The sequence below is a fragment of the Aotus nancymaae genome, unplaced genomic scaffold (assembly GCF_030222135.1).
Source record: "Aotus nancymaae isolate 86718 unplaced genomic scaffold, 86718_ANA_hifiasm-v0.15.2.pri h1tg000021l, whole genome shotgun sequence".
NCBI classification, from domain to species: domain Eukaryota; kingdom Metazoa; phylum Chordata; class Mammalia; order Primates; family Aotidae; genus Aotus; species Aotus nancymaae.
The window spans coordinates 24,147,165-24,160,671 of NW_026988433.1; the positions used below are offsets into that span (position 1 = coordinate 24,147,165).

At 46.6% G+C, this 13,507-nt stretch overlaps 1 protein-coding gene across 2 annotated transcripts in view; it reads left to right on the forward strand.

Moving 5' to 3' along the window:
• Nucleotides 1-13,507, forward strand: part of SVOP (SV2 related protein) — a 99,857-nt gene that overhangs the window by 34,392 nt on the left and 51,958 nt on the right. For both annotated transcript variants that reach the window (XM_012469129.3, XM_064379879.1), the window contains exons 5-6: nucleotides 1,617-1,688; nucleotides 11,243-11,367. In XM_012469129.3, coding sequence (XP_012324552.1) covers nucleotides 1,617-1,688; nucleotides 11,243-11,367 — 197 coding nt within the window. The remainder of the gene's footprint in view (nucleotides 1-1,616; nucleotides 1,689-11,242; nucleotides 11,368-13,507) is intronic.

The following is a 13,507-nucleotide window of genomic DNA, read 5'->3' on the forward strand; positions in this document are numbered from 1 at the left end:
CTCTCCAAAATGTGCGTGCCAAAGAGCATGCAGCTTTCATTTCTGAAAAACTGCGTTCCATGATCTAACTTGCCTACAGCTTGATTAGACTGTCCTTCAATTCTGTTGAAAGTAATAATAAAGGTATTGGAAACCAGATGACTTGCAAAAGGATTTGTAAGTGCATCATTGGTTCCCCTTCTGAGGCACCCTGAAGGGTTTACATTGAAAAGCAATGCCCTTTGAGGTGTCCTGGTCAGACTGGCCTAGAGAGGCATGGTGGAGGGGTGGCTGGGAGAGAGGGAGTCAGGCAGGAAATGGAGAAGAAGATCCCTAACTCGTTCTTAAAAAAGAGTCTGCAGGGAAGCTGAAAACTTGGAAATGAATTCCCTTAAAATGATCCATTTGGGACCAGATGCATTGGCTCATGCCTGTAACCCCAGCACCTTGGGAGGCTGAGGTGGGAGGATCGCTTGAAGCCAGGAGTTCAAGACCAACCTGGACAACAAAGTGAGAGCCTGTCTCAAATAAATAAATAAATAAAATTAGCCAGGGCTGGTGGTGCACACCTGTAGTCTCACCTACTCGGGAGGCTGAAGTGGGATGATCACTTGAGCCCAGGAGGTTGAGGCTGCAATGAATTGCAACCACACCACTGCAGTTCAGCCTGGGTGACAGAGCAAGATCACGTCTAAACAAACAAATAAAAAAATTATACATACATAATCTGTGTCTGCTTCCACCTTGAAACACTTCTGCGTACCATCCCCACTTCCCACTCTCAGACATGCCACAAGAAATGCTTTTGGGGTCAGACCAAACTGAGGCTGTGCCCTCCCCTCTCTGGCCCTCAGCTGCCTTGTCTGTGAAATGGGTATAGTAGAAGCACCCACCTTGTAGGGCTGCTGCAAGGCTGTGGTAAGATGTGTGCGTAAAGCCTTCAGCATGGTGTCTGGCACTTGCAGAGGGAAGAGCACGGTGATGAGGCGCCAGTCTGCCTGCTTGGGTTTAAGACTTGCCTCTACCCTCTCCTCTCAGGGAGGCAGAGCAGGTTTCTTAACCTATCTGAGCCTCAGCTCCCCATTCTGTCAAATGAGTAGGATCATTCAGGCCTCACCAGCTGTTACTCCAAGGATTAACAATGCAACAATTACTTTGCCTCCCACACAATGAGTGGTTTCTCTTACTAATAGTTTACAGCTCCCAGCCCAGCCTCCCAGTGTCTGATTTTCCTACTCTCCAAACTCCACCTTCAGCCCTTGGTATTTTCTCAGCAGTAGGGCAAGTGTTTCTTTGGGAAGGTGAGAAACTGGTCAAAAGCTAGCTCCGGAGCCAGAATGCCTGATTCCAGGGCAGGCTGCACCACTTAACACCTGTGTGACACTGGTCGTGCATTTGCCTCTCTCTGAGTCTCAGTTCCCTCATCTGTAAAACAGGAATAATAATAGCACCCTCCCCATGGGATTGTTGGGCAGCTTGCCGGAAGCACTTAGAATAGTGTCTGACCTTGGCAGGTGCTCAGTGAATGTTAGATCATGGCTGATACCTCGAGTGTGACGTCACTGCTTACATTTGTTGTTCCTTTCTGTGTAGTGCTCCAAGTCCTCTGTCTAATGAAAACTGTCTTTCCCCCACAGGTGGTCTTTGTAGGCATGATGTCCAGCTCCACGCTCTGGGGAAATATCTCAGATCAGTACGGCAGGAAAACAGTAAGGCAACCTCTTCTAAACGCATGTCCTTGGGGTTCAGTTGGTGGTGATATGGACAAGTAGCAAACCTGTTCTGCGTTAGCAATTGGGAGGCCTAATGAGGATTACGTTGAAGTACTGTGAGAAGACGTTGCTGTAAGGCTGCTCTGGACTCTTCAAAGCCTTCCTAGTCGGGTCCAACCATATACATTTTCGAGTCTAGACAATCAGTGCCTATTCATATCTCCAGGACAGGAACCATTTCCTCATTGACTGGGGCAGTCAAGGGATAGTAGATAAAGCCATTGATTCTCTTGCCCTAAAGACAGCCATTTCTCAAATTTTTTGTTGTTGTTTTTGTTTGAGACAGGGTTTTGCTGGAGTGCAGTGGCACAGTCTCAGCTCACAGTAGCCTCAACCTCTGAGGCTCAAGCAATCCTCCTCTTAGCCCCCCAGGCAGCTGGGACTACAAGCGTATGCCAATACGTTCGGCTAATTTTTGTATTTTTTTGTAGAAATAGGGTTTCACCATGTTGCCCAGGCTGGTCTCAAATTCCTGGCCTCAAGCGATCCTCCTGCCTTGGCCTCCCACAATGCTGGGATTACAGATATGAGCCACTCACTGCACCCAAAGAGCCATTTCTCAATCCCAGCAGGACTGGGCTCCAGTGTCTGCTGTGGGAACCTGTTCATGAAGACACCCTGAATGATCTGCCTTCCCTTCCCTGTCCCACTTCTCCACTCCCCTGCTGGAATCACTGCTCAAATAACTATCTGTCCTAGGATCCTTATCTTAGAGCCAGCTTTTGGGAGAGCCCAGACATGATATGAAATGGTTTTGCAAACAAGAAGGAAGAGAGATGTTACAGCTCAGGGCTTTGAAGTCAGGCGGACCTGGGTTCAGTCTCAATTTTGCCACTCCTGGCTGTACGACCTTGGGTGAGCAAATTGACCTTTTTTTTTCAGACAGAGTCTTGCTCTGTCATCCAGGATGGAGTGTAATCGTGCAGTCTCGGCTCACTGAAACCTCTGTCTCCTGGGTTCAAGTGATTCTCCTGCCTCAGCCACCTAAGTAGCTGGGATTACAGGCACCTGCCACCACATCCGGCTAATTTTTGTATTTTTAGTAGAGACAGGGTTTCACTGTGTCGGCCAGGCTAGTCTTGAACTCCTGACCTCAAGTGATCCACCCACCATGGCCTCCCAAAGTGCTGGTATTACAGGCGTGAGCCACCGCACCTGGCCAAATTGACCTCTCTGATCATCCATTTCCTAATATGTATAAAGAAGAAAATAACAGAACCTGTACTGGAGGGTAAATAGAGATGAATTAGGGTTAATTGAGGTGTAAATCACTGTTTCTTTTTTTTTGTTTTTGTTTTTTGAGACAAGATCTTGCTCTGTTGCCCAGGCTGGAGTGCAGAGGTGCAATCATAGCTCACTGCAGCCTTGACCTCCTGGACTCAAGCAATCCTCTCACCTCAGCCTCCCAAGTAGCTGGGTCAAGACTTGTGCCACCATGCCCAGCTAATTTTTTTTTTAATTTTTATATTTATAGAGAGACAGGGTCTCACTATATCGCCCAGGCTGGTCTCAAACTCCTGGCCTCAAGCAGTCTTCCCACCTCAGCCTTCCAAAGTGCTGGGGTTACAGACGTGAGCCACTGTGTAATCACTTTGTACCATAGCAGGCACGTGGTAGGCACAGGACACATGTAACTGAAACTCCAAGTTTCAGTTTTGGAGAGTGAGTCTTACTCTGTCGCCCAGGCTGGAGTACAGTGGTGCGATCTCGGCTCACTGCAACCTCCACCTCCTGGGTTTAAGCAATTCTCTGCCTCAGCCTCCCGAGCAGCTGGGATTACAGGCATGCACCACCATGCCCAGCTAATTTTTGTATTTTTAGTAGAGACAAGGTTTCACCATCTTGGCTAGGCTGGTCTTGAACTCCTGACCTTGTGATCCATGCACATTGCCCTCCCAAAGTGCTGGGATTACAGGCGTGAGCCACCACGCCTGGCCCAAGTGTAGCATTTCTGACAAGTCCCCATGCAATATCAATGCTGCTAGTCTTGGGACCACACTTTGAAAACGATTGGCTTAGACTAAGAATAATCTACTACTGGAGCTGGGAAAGGGCTACCTGAACAAACCTAGAATTCTGTTAGGAAGGAAGAAGTGAGATCTGAATGATTGGTAGATAACAGGCAATCTCCACTACAACTAGAAAGTCATGGGCCTAAAATAAAATAGTGCCTTGTCTAGCAGGCATGATACAAAGTGTGGTTCATGCATTAGCTCATCGAATCCCCATAATAACCATTGAAGTAGGTGCTATTATCACTCTGACTTGACAGAAGAGGAAACTGAGGCACAGAGTGGGCAGCTTACCCAGGGCCACACGGTTTGTGTGTCACAGAGCCAGGCCTTGCTCATTCTAGATGTAGTGCTTTGTCTTCACTGTGATGCCAGTGGCTTGAATGTGTAGGTGCTCTAGAAGCAGGCGGTGGCTCAATGAATGAGTGAATGTTCCAGCAATGCCGTAGAGAAGGCAGACTCCCACTGCATTCCCTCTCTGCTACTGCACAGGAAACTTGGGCCAGCAGACACCTGGAAGATAGTGATCATATAACAGCTAGGAAATGGCGCTCAATATAACTGTCAAGAATATAAGTCCAGAGGCAGAAGGTTGGAAACTAAATGCAGCCACGATGGCCCTCGTGGTCTTGGTTGGTGATGGGGCTGGAGAGGGCAGTTGGGAAGGCCTCTCCCGGGCTCCTAAAGGAAGTAAAAGCTGGTATTCCTCACCTCCCGGTTAACCCAAGAAGGAATTACTCTTGTCCTCAGTGGCAGCTCTCTAGATCCTGCCCCCATCTGCCCTCCCACCCATTTCCTGTTCTGGAGCATATGAGTGATGGCATAGTGATTTTCTGGTTGGAAGAATGAACAAGAGGGACAGGACAGGAGCCAGGGAGGGAGGGAAGGAGAAAAGGGAGGGAGGGATGGGAAAGGGGGAAAGGAAAAAGGGAAGGAGGGGGAAGGAAGGAAGGAGGGATAATCATAGCCTCTCCCATAGGGCTGTTATGAGGAGTAAATGGCTCTTGTACATAAAGCTCTTGGCACAGAGGAAATTACCTAAATGCCCATTATTATACCTATCATTTGCCAAGCTTGTGGTGCCTGTAAATGGCAATGCCAGCACTGAAATGCAGGCATGCCTGGCTCCAGGGTCCACATCCTTAACCCGACCATGGCTGCTGGGAGACATAACTGAATTATTCCCCAGAATTTCGTTGATTAGTTGGACATTCATTCATCCCAAAGAGATGAAGCCCAGGAGGGCCGCCCATATGGTGTCCCACCAGTTCTCCCAACCAGCATGATAAATTCCACACCCAACATGAAACCGGCCTGACCAGAGGGAGAGAGAAAGTGTCCCCAGATTGCAGAGCTTCCTCCTCCCCAGCATGGAATTCTGGCCCAACCTCAGGAAGGACGGATCAGACTCTAATTATAAAGCTTCCCCAGAATTCCCCCAGGAACTGGGCAAGCCAGGCAGCTGGTGAGCCTTGGCAACCACCGAGAACCTCCTAGATCCGCCCTGGCTTAGCCACAAGGTTCCTGCCAGGCCGTTCACTGTGTGATACTGTGGGGCATTCACATGCAGGGTTAGGACTCAGGGAGCCACTTTGGTTCCTACAGAAGTTTTTACCACCTGGGAGTTTGTGACGGCCACGGAAAGGCGAAGGCAACTGTAGGTGTGTGGTCTTGAAGACATGGAGATAAACACATCCAGGTTTATATCACAGTGCACCCCTGTTGACTGAGGTGACCTTGAGCAAGATGCTTCACCTCTCTGAGCTTCAGTTTCCCCATCTGCAAAATACTCCATAATAGGCATTTGAATGGGGGGATTAAATAAGAAAATGTATCCAGGCGTGGTGGCACGTGCCTGTGGTCCAGGCTACTTGGGGGCTGAGGTGAGAAGATTGCTTGAGCCCAGGAATTCAAGGCTGCAGTGAGCTGTGATCGTGCCACTGCACTCCAGCTTGGGTGACAGAGCAAGATGTCATCTCTAAAAAAGGAAAGGAAAGGAAGGAAGGGAGAGAGGGAAGGAAGGAAAGGAAAGAAGGGAAGGAAAGGAAGGAAAGGAAGGGAGGGAGGGAAGGAGGGAGGGAGGAAGGGTATAATACACTTAGAATATGGTATGGGCCTGTAATCCCAGCACTTTGGGAGGCCAAGGTGGGCAGATCATGAGGTCAAGAGATCGAGACCATCCTAGCCAACATGGTGAAACTCTGTGTTTACTAAAAATACACAAAATTAGCTGGGCATGGTGGCATGCGCCTGTAATCCCAGCTACTCAGGAGGCTGAGGCAGGAGAATCACTTGAACTCAGGAGGTTGCAGTGAGCTGAGATCACACCACTGCACTCCAGCCTGGTGACAGAGCAAGACTCTGTCTAAAAAAAAAAAAACCCAAAACGGTATGGAGAGGTCACTCTCTAGTTCAAAAGCCATTAGGTCTATGTTATCTTTAAGAAGGAAGTGGAGGTATCTGGCAGGCACTAGGACCGCCTCCGAGGATCCTTGGGACTCCTCCACCTGTGACTATTGTCCTTTGGTTGAACATATTAGAGAATACCACTGGCCATATTTGGCTCATGGGGCACTAGGCTTTCTAGACTACAAGTTACAAACTGTAACCCATTGGCCAAACATGGCCCCCTGATGCATTTTATTTATCCTGCACAATGTTTTATAGGATTTTGAATCAGTTGCCTCCATTTCAAAAATGACATCTTGCTTAAAAATAAAGTTATGATTTTTTAAAAAAATCAGGTATCTGGAAGCCTGGAACCCACATTTTGTCATGGTAACTTTTGGCTAGAGTTGAACAGAGGCTGACAGGACAGGACAGTTTCTCTGTAATTCTGCCAGGCCTCCCGATCCTTGCTGTGTTACACTTGCATTGTGGATTTATGTTCTCTGTCAGAGGTAACAGGGAGCCATCAAAGGCTCTAGAGGAAGGGAGTGGCTCATCCGAAGTTGGAAGTTCTGGCTCCAATTTTGGCACCACTTACTGATCTTCAGCAACTACTTTGGCCCTTGCCATGCTAATTTGTAAAGTAGACATGAAAATAACAACCTTTGTTCACAGGGCTGCTGTGGGGATCCAGTGTGACGATGCGACAGTGGTTAAGGAAATGCAAATGAAAGTTCCATGAAGTCAGAGATTCTGGCTGTCATGTCCCCTACGGTAGCCCAGGGCCTAACAAACAGCAGGTGTTCAATATATGCATATTTTATGCATGAATGGATGATTAATAGATATCTTTAATGCTGGGTACACAGCAGGTGCTCAACATATGTTTATTGAACAAATGAATGGATGGATGAAGAATATATGTCAGTGTCTGGTATACGGCAGGTGCTCAATACATACTTATTGAATGAGTAACTGAGTGAGCAAATTAATGAATGCATAATGCCTATGCGTCTACCCCTGGATCCTGATATACAGGGGATGCTCAATAAATGTAAAAAGAAAGAAGGGAGAGAGAGAAGGAAAGAAGGAAGGAAGGCGCTCTCAATTTGTAAAGCGCAGAACAGATATTAGACAGAATGACAGTCATAGTTAATGAGAAGCCCAAAGGCCCAGGAGACATTTCTGCAGAGTCCCAAACAAGCTGTTGGGTGGGGCTGTCTGGCAGTACCCCTGCTTTTGTAATGGCCATGGCAGTCCTTACACAGGGTTGCTGAGCCCTCATTTTGGGGCAGCTGGAAAGCCCTGGCATCAGCGGACAAATGCAGAGCCAGCTGCAACCTGTTGTGACCAAACAGGACCGATTAGGGTGTCTCTGCTGCCTGGCAGCCGGATAATCCAGCTCCCAGTGGATCTTGAAGGAGGGTTAACTCCCATGTGCAGGTCTCGGTGCCTTCTTTTCCCCCACGGCTGCTAATTAAGTTTTGTATTTGATTCAGGACTCCTTGGATTCCAAGGAAGAAAGTCCCTATTAAGTTAGCTTAAACGAAACGAAAGGAATTAAATGTCTGCGTGGCCAGTACCGATGCTCTGGATTTAGGAGTGCAGAAATGTTGCTTTATTATTATCATCGCTTCCTGGACTTTAGTAAATCCTCTGCCACTTAGAATCTTATGCACTTAATATCTTTCTGCTTTTTTCTTTTTTTTTAATTTAATTTTTGTAGACCAAGGGTCTCACTATGTTGCCCAGATTGGTCTCAAAATCCTGGCCTCAAGTGATCCTTTTGCCTCAAGCTCTCAGTGCTGGGAGGACAGGCATGAGCCACCTCGCCCGGACCTTAATAACTTTCTTTATATCAAATTGCTGTTTAAAAATCTATCACCTGTAATATGGGGCTAATAAAAAAATTGTAATATATTTTTGGATATGAAACTATAGAGTCTTAATTGGAAGATCAGTAACAATTGCCTTAAGTAGGAAATGTCTGCAAAGATAAAAGCAACACAAACAAAACAATGTTGTTAAATGCTAAGTGGTTATGGTTGCCCCAGTGCCTTCTGTGTTAAATAGACAGCAGAGTAGCTGTTTTTAAAAGGTGTTGGCTGGGTGTGGTGGCTGATGCCTGTAATCCTAGCACTTTCGGAGGCTGAGACAGGTGGATTGCTTGAGTCTGGGAGTTCGAGACTGGGCTGGCCAACGTGGCGAAACCCCTTCTCTACTAAAAACACAAAACTTAGCTGGACTTGGTGGCGCAAGAGGAGGCTGAGGCAGGAGAATCGCTTGAACCCAGGAGGCAGGGGTTGCCGTGAGCTGAGGTGAAGTGAGCCACTGCACTGCAGCCTGGGCAACTGAGCAAGACTATATTTCAAAAATAAATAAATAAAAATAGGTGTTAAAGACAGACTGGCACCTCATGGACTCTTTCTCTTTGACATAATCATAAAAACGACTGAAACGAAAAACAACTTCCTTGCAAGGAGATGCAAAATTATTTAAAAGATTCTCTCTGCCACCTAAAGTCATTTTCTAAAAGACATGAAATCATCTAGTAGGCCTCCACATTTCCTCACTCATCTCCTTTAATTCAGTTTAATACCTTAAAGCAAAACATCAGTATGTTTCATACTTTCCCCCTGAAGTGTTCCCAGGGCAACAGGAAGGCGAACTCACCCTTGGAATTCTGGGAAGAATATTGCAGAAAGAGGCCTGCCCCAAACCTTACACAGCAGGTTGAAAATTCACGTGAAATTTGCATTCTACTCTGTCATAATTGTACTTGTTTACCCTTAATTTTTTTTTCAATTCATATGGGTAATTAACACTCCAGGAATATGTGCCATGTTTGTCTTTTTTTTTTTTTTTTTGAGATGGAGTCTCACTCTGTTGCTCAAGCCGGAGTGCAGTGGCATGATCTTGGCTCACTGCAACCTCCACCTCCCAGGTTCAAGCAATTCTCCTGCCTCAGACTTCCAAGTATCTGGGACTACAGGCACCCAGCACTCCGCCTGGCTAATTTTTGCATTTTTAGTAGAGTCATAGCTTCACTATGTTGGCCAGACTGGTCTCAAACTCCTGGCCTCAAGTGAGTCACTGGCTTCAGCCTCCCAAAGTTCTGGGATTACAGATATGAGCCACCGTGCCCGGACCCATGTTTGTCTTGAAGCATCGTGTCCCTCTGTAGTTCTTGACCCTATTGAACACATATTCCCTTTACTTTAAGAATGTGAAAAATTTGCCTCTGTAGTCCCAGCTACTCAGGAGACCGAGGCAGGAGGACCCCTTGAACTCAGGAGTTCAAGATCAGAGTGAGCAACATAGCAACACTCCATTTCTTTTAAAAAGTGAATAATCTGAGGGCTGGGCACAGTGGCTCACACCTGTAATCCCAGTACTTTGGGAGTCCGAGGCGGGCAGATCACCTGAGGTCGGAAGTTCAAGACCGTCCTGACCAACATGGAGAAACCCCGTCCCTACTAAAGGTGGAAAAAAAAAAAAAAAAATTAACCAGGCATGGTGGCACATGCCTATAATCCTAGCCACTTGGGAGGCTGAGGCAGGAGAATCACTTGAACCCGGGAGGTGGAGGTTGCAGTGAGCCGAGATCATGCCATTGCACTCCAGCCTGGGTGACAAGAGCAAAACTTCATCTCAAAAAAAAAAAAAAGAACAATTTGAATAATGCCTTCTTAACTATCCAGAAAAAAATTTCAAAGATAAAATAACCTAGTAGCTCACATACTTTAAAAAAGAAATAAGCCAGGCGTGGTGGCTCATACCTGTAATCTCAGCACTTTGGGAGGCTGAGGTGGGTGGATCACTTGATCCCAGGAGTTTGAGAACAGTGTGGACAACATGGTGAAACCCCGCCTGTACAAAATATACAAAAATTAGCCAGGCATGGTGGCACACATCTATGTTTCCAGCTACTCAGGAGGCTAAAATGGGAGGATCACTTGAGCCTGGGGGGTTGAGACTGCAAGTGAACCAAGATTTCACCACTGCACTCCCGGCCTGGGCAACAGAATGAGACCCTGTCTCAAAATAAAAAATAAGAAAGAAATAAGTTCTTTGTTTGGTTTGCAAATTAAGAGGATGTAAGAGTATGTCATTCGTTAAAATAACTTCAAAGTGAGTTTGCCAACACAGGAAACCGCCTTATATTACGTTTCATTCCTCACAGTAAAGATATCACTCAGTACCGTTATATTCTGATATAGTTTTATCCTGATACAATAGATGTTAGAATAATGATGCCAAAATGAACTTGTGAGAAAAAGAAATCAGTTCTGAAGTTCTAACTAGGAGAGAGAAATTTTTAAAGGCATTAATAAAATAAAATTTATTTTTAATATGCAAATCTTTACCCACAACTCTGTCTAGATGGCAAGAGGAGGGGGTCAAGATCTGCCCCTGGCTATAAATACGTTTGGATTTAACTGAATATTGTCGATGCATTTTCTTTACATTTGACCTTTTGAAATAAGGGTTAGATCAGCCTAGTCATAGATAAACACTGTGAACGGAAGCTGACACTGAAGCTTCCCATCCATGGCTCACATACTGCACACAGCGTTGTCATTGACAGAATGGTTTTCTGAAAGGAACACTTTTGTAAAGTTCCAGGTAAAACAAAGTAAATTTTCTTCTGACTTACTTGTAAGTTGCATTCCTGAAAAACTATATTCAAACTATGCCAAAAAAAAAAAAAAGCCTTGAATGTGTGAAGCAGAACAAATGTGTAGGGGCAGATAATCAGAAACAGAGTTTCAGCTGCATGATGGGCGGGCAGAACATTTGAGATAGTTGGGATCCAGGACAAGTCTATTTTCTCTCCTGCATTGTAGAATATCTGACATGTCTGGGCTCAGATTGGCATTCAATGCCAATCACTGGGACAACCAAGAATGCCCCACGATTTCTCACCCACCCCACATGGATTGGCACTCCCCATACAGAGGGCCCCAGCACCCCCTTGGTTGTGTAGGTTCCCTTTAGTGTGACCCCATTATTGGCAGCTTTCAGTGCAGTGCAAACGCTACCTGGAGGTGCCGAAAAGCCCTCGTGATTCCGTGTCTTCCTTCTCTGCAGGGGCTGAAGATCAGTGTGTTGTGGACTCTGTACTATGGCATCCTTAGTGCTTTTGCGCCCGTGTACAGCTGGATCCTGGTGCTCCGGGGCCTGGTGGGCTTCGGGATCGGAGGAGTCCCCCAGTCGTAAGTAAATACCCAGTGCTGGCTATGCAGCCTGGACGCCCATTGACAGGTCTGTTCATGGCCTGGGTGGGGAGGTAGGGGCTGAGATGGTGGGGGGCAGGGATACAGAGAGGCTACACCGGGGCTTCCAGGATCAAGGAGCTGTGGTGTAGCAAGAAACTAGCATCACTATCATATTGTTATGATCAACAACAGCAGCAAAACAACACAGTGGCTAGAAGGTTGCGAAAGCGAAATAATAATACGTCTAGCGTTGATTGACTGTTCCACTTGGACGCATCGCAGCAGCCCAAGAGGTGTGTGTTATTGTGTTATTGCAAGCTTTATTTTACAGTTAGGGAAACTGAGGCTCAGAGAGTGAAATCATCTATCTGAATCACACGGTGGGTAAGCAGAACCAGGAACCCGAGTTTGTCTGCCTACAACATCCATGCTCTTAGCCACCATGAACGCTGCTTCCTACGCCCTTCTAGCCTAAAGTCAAGGCAGGGTGTGATGCCCACCACATGTCACCCGGGCATTAATTTGCTGTCGTGGTTGTAGTTTAAGGTACTGAGAATATTCAGAGCTGTAGGAAGAAGCCATTGTCTCCTGGGGGATTGAGGAAGACTTCCTATTTGTGATGGGCCCTGAAGCAGAGCTTGGCAAACCATGGCATATGAGCAGAATTCAACCTGCTGACTGGTTTTGTAAATAAAGTTTTATTGGAACACGCCACACCCTCTGGTTTCATGCCACAGTAACAGAACTGAGTAGTTTCAGCAGATCTATGGCCTGCAAAGCCTGCACTATTTACTATGTGGCCCATTCTAGAAAAAGTATGTTAGACCCCACCCTAAAAAATGATAATAGCCAATATTTAGTGTTAACTGTGTGGCAAGTGCTGTTCTAAATGGTTTACCCAGATGATCTCCTTTAACCTCTCATTTTCCCTAGAAGGTAAATTCTATTATTAACCCCATTTTACAGACAAAGAAACTGAGGCGCAGAGAGGTAAAGTAACTTGCTCCAGGCAACTCAACCAGGAAGTGGCAGAGCTGAAATATGAACCTGGACCTTCTAACCCCAGCGCCTGGACAATAACCTTTGCATTTTACTGCCTTGCTATTAAGAAAGCAAAGGATTTGGAAAGACCCAGAAGGAGACTTGGAGAAGATGTAGGATGTTTTGTAGGAAGAGAACTGCGTGAAAAGGGGAACCTGTAGCTGAGGCTGGGGAAGGTTAATTGTCTGGTTGGTCAGCTTGGAGGGATGAGATCTGTAAGAATTGAAAGCTGGCTGGGCACGGTGGCTCACACCTGTAATCCCAGCACTTTGGGAGACCAAGACGGATAAATTGCTTGAGCTCAGGAGTTTGAGACCAGCCTGGGCAACATGGTGAAACCCCGTCTTTACTAAAAATACAAAAGTTAGCCTGGGCATGGTGATGGGCGCCTGTAGTCCAGATACTTGGGAGGCTGAGGCAGGAGAGTTGCTTGAACCCGGGAGGCAGAGGTTGCAGTGAGCTGAGATCATACTGCTGCACTCCAGCCTGGGTGACAGAGTGACTCTGTCTCAAAAAAAAAAAAAAACTGAAAGCTGAGGTTGGACAGGTAGGCCAGGGGAAGCTTGTTAAAGGCCTTAAATGCCAGGCCAGATAGATTCTATTGGTGATGAGGAGCCACTGAGATTTCTTGAGCTGCAGAGGTACTTTAGAAGTATTAATCTGGCTGTGGCAGGTGGAACGGGTTAGAGGGAAGGAATCGTGTTGCAATAATTTAGGGAAATTTTGCAAGAGGACCAGGTCGATCCCTTGTCGTGTATTCATTTATTTCACCAACATTTCTTGAGCACCTAGAACTGCTAGTGCTGGGGATGCAGCATTGAGCAAAAGTGCCATGGTCCCTATTCTAGGATGGGATCCTGGGGAATAGGCTTTGAGATGGTGATTACAGTGCAGGTGGTTCCTAGGATTAACACCTGTGAGAAAACTAGGCCTGGCAGAGGGAAACTAAGTTGCAATACCATTGCCACAGAGGCCTCTGCTCAGCCTACAGGGGTTCAGAAGTTGAGCTGGCCCTTCAGAGTTGTTTCAGGTTGGGGCAAGGGGGCTAGACCGTTTTACCTTCACAACAACCAGGCATCGGAGGTGGGCTGCCCTC